General features: G+C 56.0%; 1 protein-coding gene across 2 annotated transcripts; it reads right to left on the bottom strand.

Moving 5' to 3' along the window:
• Positions 1 to 17,102: 17,102 nt before the first annotated feature.
• LOC113998949 (collagen alpha-1(I) chain-like) lies at positions 17,103 to 18,629 on the bottom strand. Of its 2 annotated transcripts, none has more exons than XM_039391280.1 (3): positions 17,605 to 18,629; positions 17,390 to 17,501; positions 17,103 to 17,181 (listed from the first exon to the last, which is right to left on the bottom strand). In XM_039391280.1, the coding sequence occupies exons 1-3, from the start codon at positions 18,375 to 18,377 to the stop codon at positions 17,176 to 17,178; spliced, it is 891 nt and encodes a 296-aa protein (XP_039247214.1). In that variant the 5' UTR covers positions 18,378 to 18,629; the 3' UTR covers positions 17,103 to 17,175. The 2 variants fall into 2 exon arrangements, with proteins under 2 accessions (XP_039247214.1, XP_039247215.1); XM_039391281.1 differs by having other exon boundaries at positions 17,105 to 17,181; positions 17,399 to 17,501.
• Positions 18,630 to 19,685: the final 1,056 nt, after the last annotated feature.

The following is a 19,685-nucleotide window of genomic DNA, read 5'->3' as shown; positions in this document are numbered from 1 at the left end:
CCTTCAGGACAAGTTCTGGTGCCACTGGAGCTGCTAGGAGAAGCATAAGGTTGGCAGGGAGAGGCCTGGAATGATGTTGCAGTGGCACAGAAGAAATGAGCAGTGATGGTACAACTGACTATTTTCTCTTGAATATAATGGTAAGAGCTGCAGGAGTGCAAGGTGTGTGTTCCAGTCCCCAGCATTTGGTTTGCACATGTCCTGCTCAGACCCAGGTCCAACTGCCTCAGTCCTTAACCCAAGAGAAGGAGAATTAAGGGCTGGCAGTGTTAAGGTGACTGGTGTGACAGGGGTTAAACTGGGAAAACATTGGGGAATTCCTTGGTTTGTCTCTTTGCCAAACTCACCCAAACCAGGGCTAGGAAGAGATTGAGTGGAAAAGTTGAGGCAGAAATGAAATGGAAAACTGGGGGTGTTGAAACTGTAATGGCTGGAACTAAATGTGTCAAAGCAGCAGCTCTTGTTGTGCAGGGAATAACTCCTGTCAGCAGCAAGGTCCCGACTGAAGTGGCAGCTGCAATTGTTCCTGTGGTGTGGGCCAGTGGAGTTGCAGGAGGGTGGAAGAGGGCAGAACCTGTAGGTATTACCCCTGATGTGGGATCTATATGGGTAAGGCAAAGCCAGAATCCTTTAAAATCAGTATTCCAGCTTGGATTGGTTGCAGTAAGAGCTAAATTGGCTCATCCTGGTTTGCTTGTAGGACGTGAATGCAAGAACCTGCCAAGGAACCAATGGCCAAGATGATTGATGAGTGCAGGACCTGAGAGAACCACCTTGAATGACAACCTTAGGTTTAAAAGATGGCCGTTGCCTTTGAAGGAGAAAATCTGGAAAGCAGGAAGGAAGAAGAGAAGCCACCTGACTCCTCCCTGAGCCCCAGACAGCCCCTGAACTGCCTTCCTGGGAATGGTAGAACGGGGTGGACTCTGGATTGCTCCCTCTGGATGTGTGGTAAGACTTTTATACCAGGTTTTAAGAACAGCCTGTAAGCGTTTGCTGCCTTGGCTAGATGGTGCAAGGGCAACCTTTAAGCAGCTAAAGCATTCCCTGAGGAGAGCTCTGGGTCTGCCAGATCTCTCAGAACTGTTGGAAGCCTCTTTGCTGGGGAGGGCAAACAAAGGACAAGGTGTGCAGTGACCCCCCTGACAAGGGACTTTGAGTTAATGGCATCCCTGCAAGTGAACGTTGTGGGCTGTTCCCCCTGTAGGGCAGGTGATAGTCCCAGCTAGAGTGATGGGAAAAATAGTTAAAAGAGAGCCCCAAAAGCTGGAAATCCTCCTGGAGGCTCTTGGCAAAGAGAGTTTCCTGAGTTGCCCCTGCAAGAAGGATAGTGACAGCATTTGAGTGCTGGTAGATGCTTTTAATAGATAGCCTTGAGTGTGTCCTTGTTGCACCAGTAGGCCTTGTCCAAGTCCCCATATTCCAGGAGATATGCTTATTAAAGTTTAAAATGATCTCCATAATCCTTTGTTGGCTTGAGGCTCTCCCCTGAGGAACTCCAGGAACTCCTGGTGCCACCTGGGCCGATGGATTGGACGCCCCAGCCCCTCCGTTCCTGCCCAGCCCCTGGGTCCGTGTCGAGTGGTGGCACTGCCAGCCCCTGCAGGTGAAGTGGGAAGGGCCTTTCCAGGTCTTGTGGGTCACATCTATAGCAGCCAAAGTTGCAGAAAAAGGACCTGGGGTCTGTTATTGCTGAGTTAGGAAAGCTCCTTTTGGTTGGTGAGCAGAACAAAGTGGATCCTTCAGAGTTCCCATCCGTGTTTGTGTCTCAGCCTGTGTTATGATTCAGGGCTGTAGCTGTTGTTGTCACTGAGGAGTCAAACTCTGCTTTAAATAATGAGACACTGGCCTAATGGCTGAGTGTAAAGAAAAAAGTGGGAATGATACCTGAGTGTTGAGATGTAACAAGAGCTAATCCTTTTTGCAGTGGGATGTAGCCTGGAAACTGCACAGAGCTGAGCCAAGGGATTTAAAGGGACCAACCAAGGGAGGTGAAGAAAGAAGGAAGAAGGGAAGTGAGGCAGCAGCCAAGCAGCACCAAGTTTCTGTGTCAGCAGGTGAGTTGTCTTGAGGTTCCTAAGGCAGGCACTGAGGACTTTGAGGGCTCCAGACAGAGCAGACCTGGGAAGGCCCTCGGTGAAGCCCCTTGGAAACCTTGTAAGGGTAGGTGTGTATGGTAGTGAGTGTTGGAAAACGTCCTGAACGTGGAACAGGAATGCAGGGAAGGAAGATGAACCCTCATGTAATGCTGACCCCTCCCATCAGCTGCAGTGGAGATAGCTGTGTGTGCCCTTTGGGAGCTGATTGCCAGGGCACTCGGTGGGCTGGGATCATGGCAGGGTGTTGTAAGCAAGGAATGCCTGGCTTCTAAAACTCACCATCTGAGTCTTAGAGGCTTCTTTGAAGAGCTGAGTTCAGGCAGGAAAATTGCCCCCCCAGGCGGGACTCTGTGCCTGCTCTCCCGTGGCTCCAAGGGATCTCTGGCCCTTCACGCCGGCACCGAGATTTTCTCGGGAAGGGCCTCAGATCCCCGGACCAGTCTGGGACACAGGCAAGATCCCCCTGCATTTATAAATGAGGCCTTGTTGTGGCTTCCTACCCGTACCCGTTGGTGGGTTCCAAAGAAGGGCTCTTGAAATGCCTTTTGGGCTGTCCATTGAAGCCTTGGGACCAAATTGGGCCCCCTGGAGGGACAGTGCTGTTGGTGCCCCCCGGGTTGGGGCACCCCGAGGACTCCAGCGCGCACCGAAAGGATTATTCGGGGAGATCCTCGGGGTGCCCGTCCCTGGGGAGTTCAAAGCAAGGTCCCTGCACTGGATTCAGGCATTGCTGAGAGTATCCCAGGTGTAGCTGTCCATGCTAGACATGGAGCTCTCTACTGGGCTGTAATTGGGTTCTAAAAGTGGTGCTCCAAGTGCAAAGGAAGTGTGGGATTGGGGTTAAGAAACGAGCAGTGATGGTCCAATTGGCTGTTTTCTCTTGAATGCAATGGTAAGAGCTGCAGGAGTGCAAGGTGTGTGTTCCAGTCCCCAGCATTTGGTTTGCACATGTCCTGCTCAGACCCAGGTCCAACTTCCTCAGTCTTTAACCCAATAGAGGGAGAATTAAGGGCTGGCAGTGTTAAGGTGACTGGTGTGACAGGGGTTAAATTGGGAAGAACAAACTGGGGAATTGCTCAGTTTCCCTATTTGCCAAACTCACCCAAACCAGGGCTAGGAAGAGATTGAGTAGAAAAGTTGAGGCAGAAATGAAATTGAAAACTGGGGATATTGAAACTGTAATTGCTGGAACTAAATGTGTCAAAGCAGCAGCTCTTGTTGTGCAGGGAATAACTCCTGTCAGCAGCAAGGTCCCGACTGAAATGGCAGCTGCAGTTGTTCCTGTGGTGTGGGCCAGTGGAGTTCCAGGAGAGTGGAAGAGGGCAGAACCTGTAGGTATTACCCCTGATGTGGGATCTATATGGGTAAGGCAAAGCCAGTATCCTTTAAAATCAGAATTCCAGCTTGGATTGGTTGCAGTATCAGCTAAATTGGCTCATCCTGGTTTGCTTGTAGGATGTGAATGCAAGAACCTGCCAAGGAACCAATGGCCAAGATGATTGATGAGTGCAGGACCTGAGAGAACCACCTTGAATGGCAATCTCAAGGAGTTTCCAGTATTGGATTTAAAAGATGGCCTTTGCTGCATCTCCTTGAGCAAGGAAAGCCAAGAAACCTTTGCTTTCAAAGGAGAAAATCTGGAAAGGGGAAAGGAAGAAGAGAAGCCACTTGACTCCTCCTGAGCCCCAGACAGCCCCTGAACTGCCTTCCTGGCAATGGTAGGACGGGGTGGACACTGGATTGCTCCCTCTGGATGTGTGGTAAGACTGTTATACCAGGTTTTAAGAACAGCCTGTAAGCATTTGCTGCCTTGGCTAGATGGTGCAAGGGTAGCCTTTAAGCAGCTGAAGCATTCCCTGAGGAGAGCTCTGGGTCTGCCAGATCTCTCAGAACTGTTGGAAGCATCTTTGCTGGGGAGGGCAAACAAAGGACAAGGTGTGCAGTGACCCCCCAACAAGGGACTTTGAGTTAATGGCATCCCTACAAGTGAACTTTGTGGGCTGTTCCCCCTGTAGGGCAGGTGATAGTCCCAGCTACAGTGATGGGAAAAATGGTTAAAAGAGAGCCCCAAAAGCTGGAAATCCTCGTGGAGGCTCTTGGCCAACAGAGTTTGCTGAGTTGCCCCTGCAAGAAGGATAGTGACAGCTTTTGAGTGCTAGTAGATGCTTTTAATAGATAGCCTTGAGGGTGTCCTTGTTGCACCAGTAGGCCTTGTCCAAGTCCCCATATTCCAGGAGATATACCTATTGAAGTTTAAAATGATCTCCATAATGCTTTGTTGGCTTGAGGCTCTCCCCTGAGGAACTCCAGGAACTCCTGGTGCCGCCTGGGCCGATGGATTGGACGCCCCAGCCCCTCCGTTCCTGCCCAGCCCCTGGGTCCGTGTCGAGTGGTGGCACTGCCAGCCCTGCAGGTGAAGTGGGAAGGGCCTTTCCAGGTCTTGTGGGTCACATCTATAGCAGCCAAAGTTGCAGGAAAAGGACCTGGGGTCTATTATTCCTGAGTTCGGAAAGCTCCTATTGGTTGGTGAGCAGGACAAAGTGGATCCTTCAGAGTTCCCATCCGTGTTTGTGTCTCAGCCTGTGTTATGATTCAGGGCTGTAGCTGTTGTTGTCACTGAGGAGTCAAACTCTGCTTTAAATAATGAGACACTGGCCTAGTGGCCAAGTGTCAAGAAAAAAGTGGGAATGATACCTGAGTGTTGAGATGTAACAAGAGGTAATCCTTTTTGCAGTGGGATGTAGCCTGGAAACTGCACAGAGCTGAGCCAAGGGATTTAAAGGGACCAACCAAGGGAGGTGAAGAAAGAAGGAAGAAGGGAATTGAGGCAGCAGCCAAGCAGCACCAAGTTGCTGTGTCAGCAGGTGAGTTGTTTTGAGGTTCCTAAGGCAGGCCCTGAGGGCTTTGAGGGCTCCAGACAGAGCAGACCTGCGAAGGCCCTCGGTGAAGCCCCTTGGAAACCTTCTCAGGGTAGGTGTGTATGGTAATGAGTGTTGGAAAATGTCCTGAACGTGGAACAGGAATGCAGGGAAGGAAGATGAACCCTCATGTAATGCTGACCCCTCCCATCAGCTGCAGTGGAGATAGCTGTGTGTGCCCTTTGGGAGCTGATTGCCAGGACACCTGGTGGACTGGGATCATGGCAGGGTGTTGTAAGCAAGGAATGCCTGGCTTCTAAACCTCACCAACTGAATCTTAGAGGCTTCTTTGAAGAGCTGTTTTCAGGCAGCAGAATTGGCCCTGCAGGAGGGACTCTGTGCCTGCTCTCCCGTGGCTCCAAGGGATCTCTGGCCCTTCACGCCGGCACCGAGATTTTCTCGGGAAGGGCCTCAGATCCCCGGACCAGTCTGGGACACAGGCAAGATCCCCCTGCATTTATAAATGAGGCCTTGTTGTGGCTTCCTACCCGTACACATTGGTGGGTTCCAAAGAAGGACTCTTGAAATGCCTTTTGGGCTGTCCATTGAAGCCTTGGGACCAAATTGGGCCCCCCTGGAGGGACAGTGCTGTTGGTGCCCCCCGGGGTGGGGCACCCCGAGGACTCCAGCGCGCACCGAAAGGATTATTCGGGGAGATCCTCGGGGTGCCCGGCCCTGGGGAGTTCAAAGCAAGGTCCCTGCGCTGGATTCAGGCATTGCTGAGAGTATCCCAGGTGTAGCTGTCCATGCTAGACATGGAGCTCTCTACTGGACTGTAATTGGGTTCTAAAAGTGGTGCTCCAAGTGCAAAGGAAGTGTGGGATTGGGGTTAAGAATTGAGCAGTGATGGTCCAATTGGCTGTTTTCTCTTGAATGCAATGGTAAGAGCTGCAGGAGTGCCAGGTGTGTGTTCCAGTCCCCAGCATTTGGTTTGCACATGTCCTGGTGAGACACAGGTCCAACTTTCTCAGTCCTTAACCCAGTCGAGGGAGAATTAAGGACTGGCAGTGTTAAGGTGTGTAGGGAATTGGCTCTAGAACACGGCTTGCCTAGGCCGTGAGAAAATCTGAGATAGCAGAGCTACAGTGTCTTTGTGCCTGCTAGAGCTACAGTGTCTTTGTGCCTGCTAGAGCTACAGTGTCTTTGTGCCTGCTAGAGCTACAGTGTCTTTGTGCCTGCTAGAGCTACAGTGTCTTTGTGCCTGCTAGAGCTACAGTGTCTTTGTGCCTGCTAGAGCTACAGTGTCTTTGTGCCTGCTAGAGCTACAGTGTCTTTGTGCCTGCTAGAGCTACAGTGTCTTTGTGCCTGCTAGAGCTACAGTGTCTTTGTGCCTGCTAGAGCTACAGTGTCTTTGTGCCTGCTAGTTGGCTGGAAAACAGGTCGTTGTGATTAGCAAAACAAAAAGCAACTGAAAGCCACCTGTGTCAACAAAGGAAGGGAGTGAGAGACAGAATTAACATCTAAGTGTCAACAAAGGAAGGGATTAAGAGGTGAGATCAACATTTAAGCAGAACCAATAATGAGCTTAACCTTTGCAATATGTATGAGCTAATTATAAAGCATATATTAAGCTGTTAACAATGATCAATAAATGAAGCTTGCTGATTCTCATATTGAGGGTCCCTTTCTTCCCTCCTCACGACAAAGGTGACTGGTGTGACAGGGGTTAAATTGGGAAAACATTGGGGAATTCCTCAGTTTCCCTATTTGCCAAACTCAGCCAAACCTGTGCTAGGAAGAGATGGACTGGAGTCTCTGATCTCCTGAGTAGTTGTTCTGCATGATCTGGGAGCCTCTGGGATTAGACTGGACTGGGCAGACAGGGAGCAGTTTGTCCTGTGGAGTTGGGCTGGGTTTGTTGAGGATGCCTTGGGAGGCAGGGCTGGGGAGGCTCCTCTGTTGGCTGTAGTGGTGGAAGGTTGTAGCAGGAGGGATGGAGCCTTCGACCTCCTGCTCCCCCCGTGAGCCCCGACGGGACCGTGCCCTTGGCAATGGAGGGCCCCCCATTGCTGAGCCAGCGGTTCCGGGGGCCAGGAGGGATGGGATCAGGATGCCGAGCTCCCCCCAGGGCCAGGGCTGCCAATGTTGTAACCGTGGAAAGAACTGAAAGCAGAGTGAGATGGAGGCCAAGCTCCAGCACAAGGATGGGTGAGAAAAGACCGTGGTCCTCAGGTGGAGCTTTGAATTCCCTGGAAAAATGGATCCTGTCAGACGGTTCAGGCCCTCGTGGGTGCTGGAGCAGAGGCCTCTAATTTATGGTCAGCCTAAAAAGTTGCAAGGGCAGCAAGTTTTGACTGCAGGATGAGGTGGGAAACCAAGTGAAGTGGTCCAGAGAAAAGCTGAGCTTAAAATTGGTCCTGTGCCAGAGCAGCCTTGTGCAGGTGCTTGTTGCTGTCCCTGAGTGTCCCATTGCAGTGGATATTTCCAAGGGCTGCCTTATGCTGGGGAACACTGAGGGCAGTTCCCTTTCCCTGGGCACGTTTCCCCCCCTCGAGGGTGGCTCCACAGTCCCACCCTCTTTATGGCCCATGCCATAAAGTCCCAGGACAGAAGTGTGAGTTTGAGTGGGAAATGAGCAGCCAGGAGGGTTTGAAACAGCTCAGGGAGCAATTCAACAGGCTCCGGACCTGTGGCCAATACGAGCCAGAGAGGGGGAACTAAAGGTTCCTGCCAGTGCTAATGATGCCCCTTGGAGCCTCTGGCAGAAGTAGGGTAATGTAAGGGGGGAACTGTTGAATGAGATGATCAGTGGAGCATAGGGGTGTGAGAAAGAAATCCTATTAGGCTGTGAAACCGGCTCAAGTATGGTACAATGGAACTTGATGGCACAAGCTAATTGTAAGGTCCATTGTGCTTTTCAGCAAGTCAGCCTGATCTCCCGTTCTGAGAGCTGAGTTCTTCCTTGGTTCTGCTACACCTTGCCAGATAGATACCTCTGCCCTTGAAACACAAGGGTAGAGGTCATCCATAGGGGTGAGAAAGATGCTGGTGAGAGGAAGATGATGTGGGCAGGGGTGGCTGGCCCCTTGCCCTACAGGTAGGGCAGGCCCAGACTGTTGCCATCAGGCAATGATCAGGCGGTGTTTGGCTGCCATTCAGGCCTCCCCTTACACTGCGTCCTGGCCCTACGTGGTGTAATGTGGAGCTGATAAAAATGGGCTGTCAGGACTGCTGAGCTGAGCGATCCTCATCCTGCCACCGAGCCTGTGTTGCTCCGCGGGGACGCCCGCTAAGGGATGGGCACCGACCAGCTGCTGCAGATCCTGACAGCCCTGGCCTGTCTGTGTGGGTAGGCAGAGTTTAGTGATGGGAAGACTTTAAATATCCTTTAGTGTTCCTTTAATACCCTTTATTTAGTACTCATAATATTTTCCCTTTAATTTCCCCTTTTACTAACCAAATAGCGTGGTAATAGTTACCCATAATATTGTGTGAAGATCCTTTTTGGTATCCCTTTGACTCCCTTTTTACTAGTTATTATTATAGTGTATTGAATGCTGTTCTTAGTATTTGTTTTAATGCCACATGACAAGGTAGTTCATTTGTATCCTTTTTGAACTTTTGATTCTCTTTGCTAAGTTGATTATTCTTCTTCTTCTCACTGCAATAAAGATATTTTGTGTGTTTGAATGTTTGTGGCACTTGTCTTTATTCCGGGCATGTATCCCAACGAACTGTTCCAGGTAGGAAGGAAGTGCCCTTAGGATTTGGGAATAGGAAGTTACTGGAAGCCAGCCCAAGATCGACCCTGTTGGAGAAGTGGCTCTGAGTACGTTATTGGGCTTTAGTGGGAACAACAAATGATAAGAGGGCCTGAAGTCCCCCTAAGGCCTTGGGTCAAAAGCTCCTCCAGGGTGCACAGGCCAGGCCATGCTCAGGAAGGCAGCCCCATGAAATGGAGATGGTGTATCCGAGCCAGAGCAGGGGTCGGGGCAGGAGCGAGGCCTCGTGAGGGAGTTGCCAACGGCCCTGTGGTTTAAGCAACAGGTGTAGATCCCCTGGACAGTGAGCACAAATCACTGGGGCAATGGGGCAAAGCCCCAAAGCAAGTGCTGGGAGAAGAGAGGGAGCATGCATGGCTCACTGCTGGGTCAGCCAAATCTATCAGGGGGAGGCACTTTTGGAAAGCAGGAGCAGATAACCCGTGCCAGAGTCACGACGGGGGGAGGCAAAAGTAGTCCATGCCATAGTGTGTATATTGTAATACAAAGAAATAAGGCACAGAATGACTTAATGGGTACCAATGAACTGATCTGGAGGACTGTATTCCCATCCTGGATTGCAAAAATTAACTGGCTGTATTGCTGAATTGCTGCAGTGCACCGACTGATATCGTGCTGGAAAAATAACACACTTCAATGTAAGTAAACCAGGGATTTTTGTATGTAAGTGCAAATTATTGCCCTGCAAATTTGAAAGAAGACTTGACTTGATCACCAAATGCAAACAGTAACTATAGGGGTCAATTAGTGACCTTTGGGCATCAGGTTAGAACAGCTCACTGCTCCCCACTGGTGGGACATATTTACAGGATTCTCACCACCTGCTACAAAGTTTTGGAACACTTTAATCCATCCACTAATCCCAGTAATTATTGTACTGACTTTATGAACAACAGAGTTGCTGTCTCTGGGATCAATGACAGGAAGGTGCTTCTCCCGTGTCTCTGCCCTGCCCAGGGCTCAAAGGACCAAAGGAAAGGATGAGAAGTTGGCTGCGAATTGAGCCCCGGGGCTGCTGCCCCTGAGGAGCAGGGTAAGGGCTGTGTGTGCTCAGGGGCCCTGGCTAAAGGCTGCAGGTGCTGTGAGTGTGTGCTGGGCCAAGGCAGCAAAGGTGTGTGCAGCTGTTCCGTGCCCTCTCCCCTTGGCCCCGCCGGGGCGCCTGCCCAGCGCTCCAGGGGTGGCCAACGGGGAGCTCAGGCCAACCTGCCCGTGCCCACGGCCCCACAGTGCCAGGCCTGGCCTAAAGCCGGCTTGGTTGGGCAGAGCCTGGCCAGCGGGATCCCCTTGGAGCCGCCCCGCAGCCTCCCCGGGGGTGGAGGCACCCGCAGGAATTGTCCCAGTGCTGGAGCCTGCGGGATCGGCTGCCCCGGGGCTGCCGTGTGGGCTGGGGGGGAGCGGGAGGGGCCGTGGGGGAGGGATTTCTGCTGAGCCACAGTTCTGTCTCTGGGGCAGTCAGGATGGGATGCCTTGCTCCTTTCCTTTTGTATCCCCGAAATCTGTATCCCATGTGTTGGATTGGGTTTGTTTAAGCTGTTCCTATTCTTCCATGACTGGTGGGAAGTTGTTTCCTGGAGTGCCCTGTCTGTCAACAACACACCAGGCCCAAAGGATCCTGGCAAGTGCAGCACTGGAAGAGTCAGGAAGACTCAAAAATGCACCAGTTCTCAGGAAGCACAACTTTGTAAAACATTGATGAAGCTAAAATTCCCCAGCATTGAACTGTTGGGTCCCAAATGAGATTGGAGGGAGAGGCAGAAAATGCCACTGCTGCTGGGGCTGAACTGTGCCGTGAGTGGGCAGGACTTGGCCCTGATGCCTGAGTGCATCTTTAGGATGGATGCCAACTGTCAGCCCCTGGCTCCATAACTTGAGTAGAGGGTGTTCCTGCAAGCCCAGCTGCTGTGTTGGTGGTGCTGTGGGCACCTCTGGCCCTGGCGTGCTGTGACTGTGTTTGTGTTGCAGCTCAATAAAGTCCCTTTCAGTGGTGATTGTGTCATTTTGGTGTCAGTTGCTCTCAGTTCCTGTCCCCTCTTCCCCTGCCCCAGTGGCTGCATCACTGCCTTGTGCCTAAATGAACTCTTCCCCTGCTCTCAGCGAGGGTGGAGCTGAGGCCCCTGAGCAAAGGGAAAAAGGATCCATCCAAGGCAGGCCCGTGCTCACCCCCTGCCTTCCTCCAGCCTCCCGTGTTTACAGTTCCCCTCCCTGCTGGACACACACCCTGTTCCCAAACAACCCCCGTTCCTGTTCTCTCTCCGTGTCTCCTCTCACAACTCCCCAGGCCCCTGTTTTTGAGGGGTATTCCTGGGCTGCTGCCCCCCCATTCCTTAGAACTGAAGTGCCAAGAGCCCCAAGTGCAGAGAGGTCTGCAGGGAATCAGTGCCAAGAGCTGCCCGTGCCTGCCTGTGATCCTGCAGTTCTCCTTCCCTGTTCTCCCCTGGGCTGGAGAGACCTGCCTGCCCCGGGTTTATTGGAGCAGAGGGATGTGATTACATTTGTCCAGAAGGGATGTTCACAGACACTTGTTTTCTGACAGGCAGTGCCATTTTCCTTTTACCTTTCCCAGGTTTTTCCAAGTGCTGCCCAGCCCGGGGATCCGTGTGCTGGGACAGTGACTGGCAGGAGGAAGGGGAGCCTTGGCCTCACCTGCCCAGCTCAGGTGGGTGGCACAGAATGGGGGTGGGCTGGCAAGGCATGAACACATTTCTGAGTTCTGGAGTGCCATGAGACCTTTTCCTATCAGGTTTCTTTCCCCGATTTCCTGGAGTCCATCATCCCAAATGTCTCTTCCTTTGTCCAAAGCCCAGTGGCAGAGGATTGACTGAGTCCCAAGGGAGGTTTGGAATGAAAAGGGTTCTGTTCAAATTGGGCAAGGAATGCAGTAAGAAAGATGAGCCTCCTTTTAATGCCTGAAACAGATAGGAATGGAAATGCTGGAAAAGGTCTCATTTATTTGTTGTCCCCCCTGGATTTTTCATGACTAAAACTCTCTAGTGAGCAACTGAACAGAAGAGTGAAGGGCAGGAGCCTTTGACTTGCCCAGCGCCCTTAATTGCCTTGTTCTCCTCTCTTCCAGGCCAGGCCAAAGCCCTGATCCAGCCCAGCTCTGCCAAGTGCCCTGGGCTGGGAGCAGCCAAAGGCAAGAGGCTGCAGCCCCGCCGGCCGGGCTGGGGGCTCCTGGTGCTGCCCGTGGGGTGGGGTAAGTCAGAGGGACACCTTTCTCTCCTCCTGCTGTTGGCATTTGCTCCCTGGGCAGTGGAGGTGTAAGGAAGGACGGAGTAGCAGGGAAGGGGAGTGTTTCCAGACTGTCTGAATGTTGCCCCCAGGTTTGGGATGGAGCAAACTTGGGGGTAGCCCACAGGGTAGAGAATGAACATGTATTTGTACAGAGGAGCTGATTACATGTGGGTAGGTAAGGAGAATTTTGGGATAAAATCTGGGCAATCTGTAGCAGAGAGAATGAATACCTCGGGGTAAAGTGAGGCAGTCAGTGTTGGGCAGGTAGGGAAAATTTGTGTTTGTCAAATTTGAGGTCACGTGGAGCAGAGAATGTACATCCTGAGGTAAACTGGGGTAATCATTTGTGGACTCGTAGGGAAAATCTGGGGGGGAAATATCTGAGGTAATCTGCATGGTAGAGAATGAATATTGAGAGGTGAACAGGAGGTACTCAGTGGTGGACTTGTAGGGAAAATTGTGGGGGTCAAATCTGTGGCAATGTGCAGCAGAGAGAAGGAACATTTTGGAATAAAGTGAGGCAGTCAGTAGGGGAGAGGTAGGGAAATTTCTGAGTGTGAACCTTGAGCAAAACTGCAGAGCAGAGAATGAATATTTGGAGGTCCAAAAGAGGTAATCAGGAGTGTGCAGTAGGGAAGACTCTGGGGAGAGAATGACTCTTTTGTGTTCAAGAAGAGGTAATCAGGAGTGGGCTGGAAGGGGAAAGTTTGGGGGTTAAGAAGGAGGTTGATTCTCTGCAGGGCAGGGAATGAACACACTGAGGTAAGCTGAGGTGATGAGTGGTGAGAGACACAGAAAACTGTGGGTGTTAAAGTTCAGGTAATCTGCTGGGAAGAGAAGGAACCTGTTGAGGTAAAGATGAGACACTCGGTGGCAGACAGGTGGGGAGAGGTTTGAGATAAGCCTGAGGTGTGTGTGGGGTGCAGAATGACCCTCTGTAGGTACAAAGGAGCTGGTCAGACGTGGACAGGTAAGGCAGATGTTGGGAGTAAAATCTGGGGCAATGTGTCCCAGAGAGAATGAATCTTTTGGGGTAAGGTGAGGCAGTCAGTAGTGGTCAGGGAGGGAAATCTTTGTCAAACCTGAGGTAATGTGCAGCAGAGAGAATGCACCTCCTGGGGTAAACTGGGGCAAACAGTAGTGGACAGGTAAGGAGGTTTTGGGGGAAAAATCTGAGGTAATCTCTGTGGCAGAGGACAAATCTTTGGAGGTAAAAATGAAGTAATAAGTAGTTTTCAGGCAGGGAAAACTCTGAGGGTAAGTCTGGATGTCACCTAGGGGAGAAAATGAGCCTTTTGAGGTGCAGTGAGGCAGTCAGGGGTGGGCTGGTAGGGAAAATTTGTGTTTGTAAAATCAGAGGTCATGTGGAGGAGAGAGAATGCACCTCCTGGGCTAAACTGGGGTAAACCTTGCGGACCTGCAGGGAAAATGTGGGGGGTAAAACTTGTGGGAATGTGCAGGGCAGAGAGTGAATCTTCTGAGGTGAAAATGAGTTCCTGGGTGGTGGAGAGGTGGGGAAAGTGTTGAGAGTGAACTGGAGGTGGTGTGCTGGGTAGAGAATGAACATCTTGATGTAGAAGTGAGTTGCTGAGATGTGGAGAGGTGGGGAAAATGCAGTGGGTGCAGTGTGAGGTCACCTGTAGCAGAGAGGATGTACCTCCTGCTGGACACTGAGGCAGTCAGGGGTGGGCAGGAGGGGAAACCTTTGGGGGTAAAACCTGAGGAAACGTCCAGGGCAGAGACTGAATATTTTGAAGGTTAAAACTTTGGGGGTTTTGAACGAGGTTATCTCCAGGGGTGAGAAAGGACATCAGGTCAACTGAGGGAATCAGTGGTGGCCAGGTGGGGACATATAGGGCAGAAATCTTTGAGGCAATCTCCAGGGTCCAGAATGAATCCTGAGAGGTGCAGAGGAGGCAATCAGGAGTGGACACCACAGCAGGCCAGGGAAGGTTCTGGGGGTAAAATGTGTGACAGTGTCTGGCAGAGAGAATGAACATTTTGGGATAAACTAAGGCAGTCATCAGTGGACAGGTAAGCCTTGAGAAACTCTCCAGGGTGGAGAATGAAAATATGGAGGTCAAAAGGAGGTAGTCAGTGGTGAGCAGGTGGGGAAAGTTTTAGAGTAAACTTGAGGTGATCTGTAGGGTAGAGCAGGAACATATTTAGGTATACATGAGGTGATCAGCTGTGGAGAGGTGGGGAAAATTGTGGGGGTCAAATCTGTGGCAATGTGCAGCAGAGAAGGAATATTTTGGAACAAAGTGAGGCAGTCAGTAGGGGAGAGGTAGAGGAATTTCTGAGGGTGAAACTTGAGCAAATCTGCAGGGCACAGAATGAATATTTGGAGGTCCAAAAAGAGGTAATCAGGAGTGTGCAGGTAGGGAAGACTCTGGGGGTTAAAAAGGAGGTAATCTCTAGGGGAGAGAATGACTCTTTTGTGTTCAAGGAGAGGTAATCAGGAGTGGGCTGGAAGGGGAAAGTTTGGGGGTTAAAAAGGAGGTTCATTCTCTGCAGGGCAGGGAATGAACCCATTGAGGTAAGCTGAGGTGATGAGTGGTGAGAGACACAGACAATTGTGGGTGTTAAAGTTCAGGTAACCTGCTGGGAAGAGAAGGAATGTGTTGAGGTGACCTGAGGGTCTCTGCAGTGGCCAAGCAGGGAAATGTTGGGCTGAGCCCTGAGATGCTCCCGTGTGGGGCGGCTGCAGCGAGGCCGAGCCCTGGCCCTGATTTGCCAGCCATGGGCAGGGGGCTCTGTGCCAGCCGGGGGAGCAGCGGGGCCCCCGTGGCAGAGAGGGCAGGGGGGCTGTGGAGCTGCCCCGGGGGGAGGGGGGGGGCCTTTCCTGGGCTGCCTCCAGCCCCCCTCGATCCCCCCCCTTGGGGGGGCTGCGCTGCCCCCCAAGGCTGTTTGGGGCAGAGAGTGCTGCCAGCTGCGTGTGCCTGTCCCCAGCCTGGCACTGCCCACAGGGACACACGGGGCACAGATCATTGGCCCAAGTTGTGTTTGCACCAGCTGGGGCCAGAGGTGCCAGGCAATCCAAAGCAAACCCTGCTCAGCCTCCAAATCCCGGGGGAAGTTCTCCAAGCTGCTCATTGAGGGACTAAAGATACATTGAAATGGAACCAAGAGCACTCCTAAGTTTCCTGGGAATCCCAGTATTGCTGTCCTAGAACTTTTAACAGCTTTTTAAGCTTTTTATGACAAGAATGGCTTTCTTCCTTTGATTGAGTCCCTCAGTAGGATTTGGGGTTTCTTTGGATTCTGAATGCCTCCCAGTGGCCCTGACACTGGTCAGGAGCTGGCAGGACAAACAGAGTCAGAGCTCCTGGCAGGCACAGGGGCTTTCCCCCAGAGTGGATCCAACTGCTGCCCCCCAGCCTGGCCAGGCGGGATCTGCTTTGGCTCCCGGCTTCTGCCAGAGACAGAATGTGTTCCCTTGATTGGAATGAGGATCCCGTAGCTTCATCTCCTGGAGGTTCCCTGGGCAGCTGATCCACTCTGCCCCATGTCCTGCTCTCAGTTCCTGCCCAGCCAGAGCCATCTGTGCCAAGGGCACGAGCACTCCCAGCCTGGATAGGGAATGGGGGACTGGCTTGTGCACAATTCACCTAGAAAGTCAAACGAGGGGATTGTTGGGCAGCGGCTTTGGCCGACACGGCAGCACAAAGATTGTTCTCTGCAGGGGGCCCAGGTTTGGGTTCCGGTCTCAGCTTTGCAGGTTTGGATGAATTCTACCTACAGCCCGCAATTCCATGCCGAATTCCTGCTGCAACAGCCTCCCAGTGCCTCCTGGAGCCCGGATGTTCCCCCGCAGAGCTGCTGCTCTAACGCCAGGTTTGCCAGGAAGCAGCCACAGTTCCAGGTTTGCTCAGCGGGATCGGGACAAGGACAGGTTGATATTCCACAGACTTTGCTGTTTGTAACCCTCCTCCCCCAGCCCCGCTGGTGTCCCTGGGGGGACTTGAGCGAGTTCGCTGGAATTCGGCCGCTTTTCCGCCCCGGGCCGGGCTCCAGGGGATGGGTTCGCCCAGGAGAAGGCGGGGGCCGGACGCGCTCCCGGCCCGGGGCGAGGCAGCCCCTGAGCAGGGGCGAGGACGTCTCTCCGGCCGGGAAGCCGCTGTCCCTTCGGAGCCTCGGGAGCGGCCCCGGGGAATTCTTTTCCCCGAGGAAAGGGATGCACAGCCCTGCCTTCAGGGCACCTCGGCTCTGACCCACCTGTTCCAGCTGTCCACGGGCTCTGCAGGTGCGGTTGGGTCCCCGAAAAACTGCGAATTGCCTCCGAGCCCGACTTTCTCCGAGCATCCCCTTTTCTTTTCAGGCATCTCCGAGGGCTCTGGCTCGGGCTTTAGTGCCGCTGAGGGCACATGGCCCCGGCTTTAAGGCTGCTGCTGGCTGCTGGGCTCCGGCTGGAAGGGCAGGGATTTGGGGCGGGCGGGACACGCGTGGGGGGCGCGGGGGAGCTCTGGGAGGTGGGCCCTGGGAATGGCTGCCCGCGCTGCTCTGCAGCCCCGCCGTGCCGACCCTGCCGAGTGCCGCCTGGATTCTTTGGGTGCTTCTGGGCTGGCGCTGGGGCGTGTCCGGGGTGAGGCATCTCAGGGGGCCCGTTCAGAGCAGCCCCCGGCTGAGGAGCCGCAGGCAGTCCTTTCCCCGTGCCCACCCCGGTGCCCGTGGCTGGTTCCCCCCCCTGGGATGTGCGTTTGGCAGACGAGCCCTGCTCGGGAGACAAATCCATCTTGTGCCCGATGGAAGCGCTGGCCCGGGGCTGCTCCATCCCTGCTGCCAGGAGCTGTGCTGGGAGTCCTGCGGCTGCGGGCGGGATAGCCTGAGCTCCGGACGCTCCGGAGCGCCGGGAGCCCCGGCAGGGCAGTGCAGGGCACAGCTCCTCCATCCCCTGGCAATAGGAAGCCCAAGCAGGGCTGGGTCACTCTCTGTCGCTCCGGCCTCCTCCCGGCCCGCGTTCCCTGCCCACTTGGGACTGCCCAGGAAGCCCCGAGAACGTTCCTGGCGGGAAGCGGGAGCCGCCGAGGGCTCCGTCCAACTCCGGGCCCGAAAAGCGGCCCCGACCTGAACCCCCCCCGCATTTTGGGTTCCGAAGGCTCACCTGGAGGAGACACCCCCCCGCAGGCGGGACCAGGCGGCGACACTCGACCGACGCCTTTGCCTTGGAGCGAGGGATCCCTCCCGACTCGGTTGGCTCCTTTATCCCTGGAAATGAGCTCGGTTGTCGCACGAGCACCTTTGCAGCCGTTGGGCGAATCCCGGACAGGGCCGGAAAACCTCCCTGAGCAGGGCAGCGATGAATTGGTGCCCGTCCCCAGCCGGGCACAGCCCAGCCGGCCCCGCTCCCTCCGGCCCGTGGCTGGGAAGGGGGGATTTAATGCTGCAGAGATTTAATAAAAGCGGATTTCCTGACTGTATTTGCCTGCGGTTCTTCCCTCCTTTGACTCGCGCGGCACCGTCCGGTTGGAGCGTTTCTTGGTTTCCTCCGCTGTAGCCGTTTCCCTCCCAGGCAGGACCTTCGCCGTCTGCAAATAAAGATGGGGGATTTTTAAAAAGCTGAGGGTTTGCCCCGGGAGGGTGCGAGTTGCCGAGGAAGCGGGGGAGAGGAAGGAGAGCCTCAGGTCTCACCTGGCAGGTGTCAGATGAGCCGCACCTTCTGGATGGCAGGGCAAAGAACTGCTGGGGGCAATTGCCGAAGTTCCGCAGGCAGAGCTGGGAGCAGCCTGTGCCCGAGCCGCGGCACGGTCAGCGCCGGCTCCTGGGGCCGCCTGTGGACAGACACAGGGACACGGGGACAGACGGACAGCTCTGCTCGGGGTCCCGGAGCACGGAAGGAACGAGGGAGCGGCTGCCCCCGTTCTTCCCTGCCCCGGCAGGGCCCCGGCTCCCCGCGGCCGGAGCGGGCCCGCGGCCGGAACCCAGGCGGGCCCCAGACCCCTCGTACCCGGGGGGCCCTGCGAGCGGGAACCTCCCGGGGCCGCGGGGAAGGGGGAGGCGGGCGATGTTCTTCGGTGGAGGGGGGGTGCGGTGGCCTCGGGGGTGCCCGAGAGGGAGGAGCTCCGATCCCGCGGGGGGTGCGGGCGGCGCTGCGGGCCCGGCGGGATCGGGGGGTCCCGGGGCCGGCCCGGCGTGTCCCCGCGCCCCGGCCGGTCCCAGCCCCGGCTCCGCGTCTGCCCGAGGAAAGCGCCGCCGTTCTGCCCCGGCCGGGCCCCGGCAGAGCCCCGGCCCGAGCGGCCCCGCCGGGCTCGGCCCCAGCGCCCGGCCCGGAGCGGCTCCTCCCGCCCGCGGCGCCGGGGCACGGGCGGCGATCCCGGTTCCCGGTGCCCGTCCCGATGCCGAGCCCCCTCCCAGCCCCAAGCCAACCCCGATCCTCCGGTGTCGGTCCCGATGCCGAGCTCCATCGCCAGCCTCGCTCTCCGCTGCTGTCCCCGCTCAGCGGCCCGGGCTCGGCGCAGCGCCGGGAGCAGCCCCCGAGCGCCGATCGCTCCCGCCGCATCCCGGGACGAGTTTCCTCCCCAACGGCGGGGCAGGCGCGGCTCTGCCGCTTTTGAGGGGCGCGGGCGGGGCGGGGCCGGGGCGGGGCCGGGGCCGGGGCAGGGCCCGCACAGGTGCGAGGGGAGGGGCCCGTCCAGGTGCGCGGGGCGGGCACGGGCGGGGGCGGGTCGGGGCGGGGGGTATTTAAGCGCCGGAACTCAGCCCCTGCTCCCGTTTGCTCGGGCGGTGCGCGGAGGGGCAGCAGTGCCGCGGGGCCTCGCTCTGCCGCGGCTCTTTTTCTTTGCTTTTCTTTTTCCCTTTTCTTTTCCTTTTTTCTTTTCTTTTACTTTGTCCCCGTTCCTTCGTCCCCTTCCTTCCTCCCCCCCCAGACCCCCCCCCCTCCTTCCCTCCCCAACCCGCTCGTCCCCTGCGCCCCCTCCCTGCCCCGTAGGGTCAGCCCGACCCGCCCAGCCCTCCTTCCTGCTCCTCCGTCCTCCGCCCTCCCTGGCCCCCCAGCCGGCCTGGCCCCCCAGCCGGCCTGGCCCCCCAGCCGGCCTGGCCCCGCTCCCCCTCCGGCCCCTGCTGCACAGCCCGCCCCGCCCTGCCCTCCTTCCCGCCCGTCCGCCCTGCCCGTCCCCGCACGCCGCCTCCCCCCGGCCGCTGTCGCTGCCCTCCTGCACAGCCCGGCCCCCCCACCTGTCCCCGGCCCCCCCTGCCTGCCCCTTCTCCCCCCTCGCTGCTCCTCTGCACAGCCCGACCCCCCCCGTCCCTCGCTCTGTCCTTGCTCCCCCCGCCCGTGCCGTCCGTCCCCCTGTGCCCCGGGCCGTGTCCCCGCAGCCGCGGGCTTGGGGGCGCCGGTTTTAATAAAGCCGCGAGGGCCGGAGCCGGCGCCCCCCCTGGATCCCCCTTTCCACGGGGCCGGGCCCGCTCGGCGGGTCCCCCCTGCAGTTCACAAGCACCGCCCGACACCGCCGGGGCTCCGGCCCGTCCCGACATCACACGGGGGGCTCCGCGGGCGGGGGGCAAAGGGTGCGGGTTCGCTCTCGGCACTAGAGCCGCAGATGTGCAGAGATCGCGGTGTCCATTGCCGAGAGCGACCCCTTGGGCTGGGGGGGCCGGGGGAGTTGGGGAGGGGCCTCCTCCGGAGGAGGGGGTCCCGGGAAGGGGGGAGGGACTTGGGAGGGGCGGGTGGGAGGGGGGTGGGAGGATGGTGGGGGGGTGGGAAGGGGGGGGGG

Source organism: Pipra filicauda, unplaced genomic scaffold (assembly GCF_003945595.2).
Source record: "Pipra filicauda isolate LSUMZ 115617 unplaced genomic scaffold, ASM394559v2 scaffold92_size2517590_pilon, whole genome shotgun sequence".
Lineage (NCBI taxonomy): Eukaryota > Metazoa > Chordata > Aves > Passeriformes > Pipridae > Pipra > Pipra filicauda.
The sequence above is the reverse complement of the archived record's forward strand: the minus strand, read 5'-3'. Positions and strand labels throughout refer to the sequence as shown.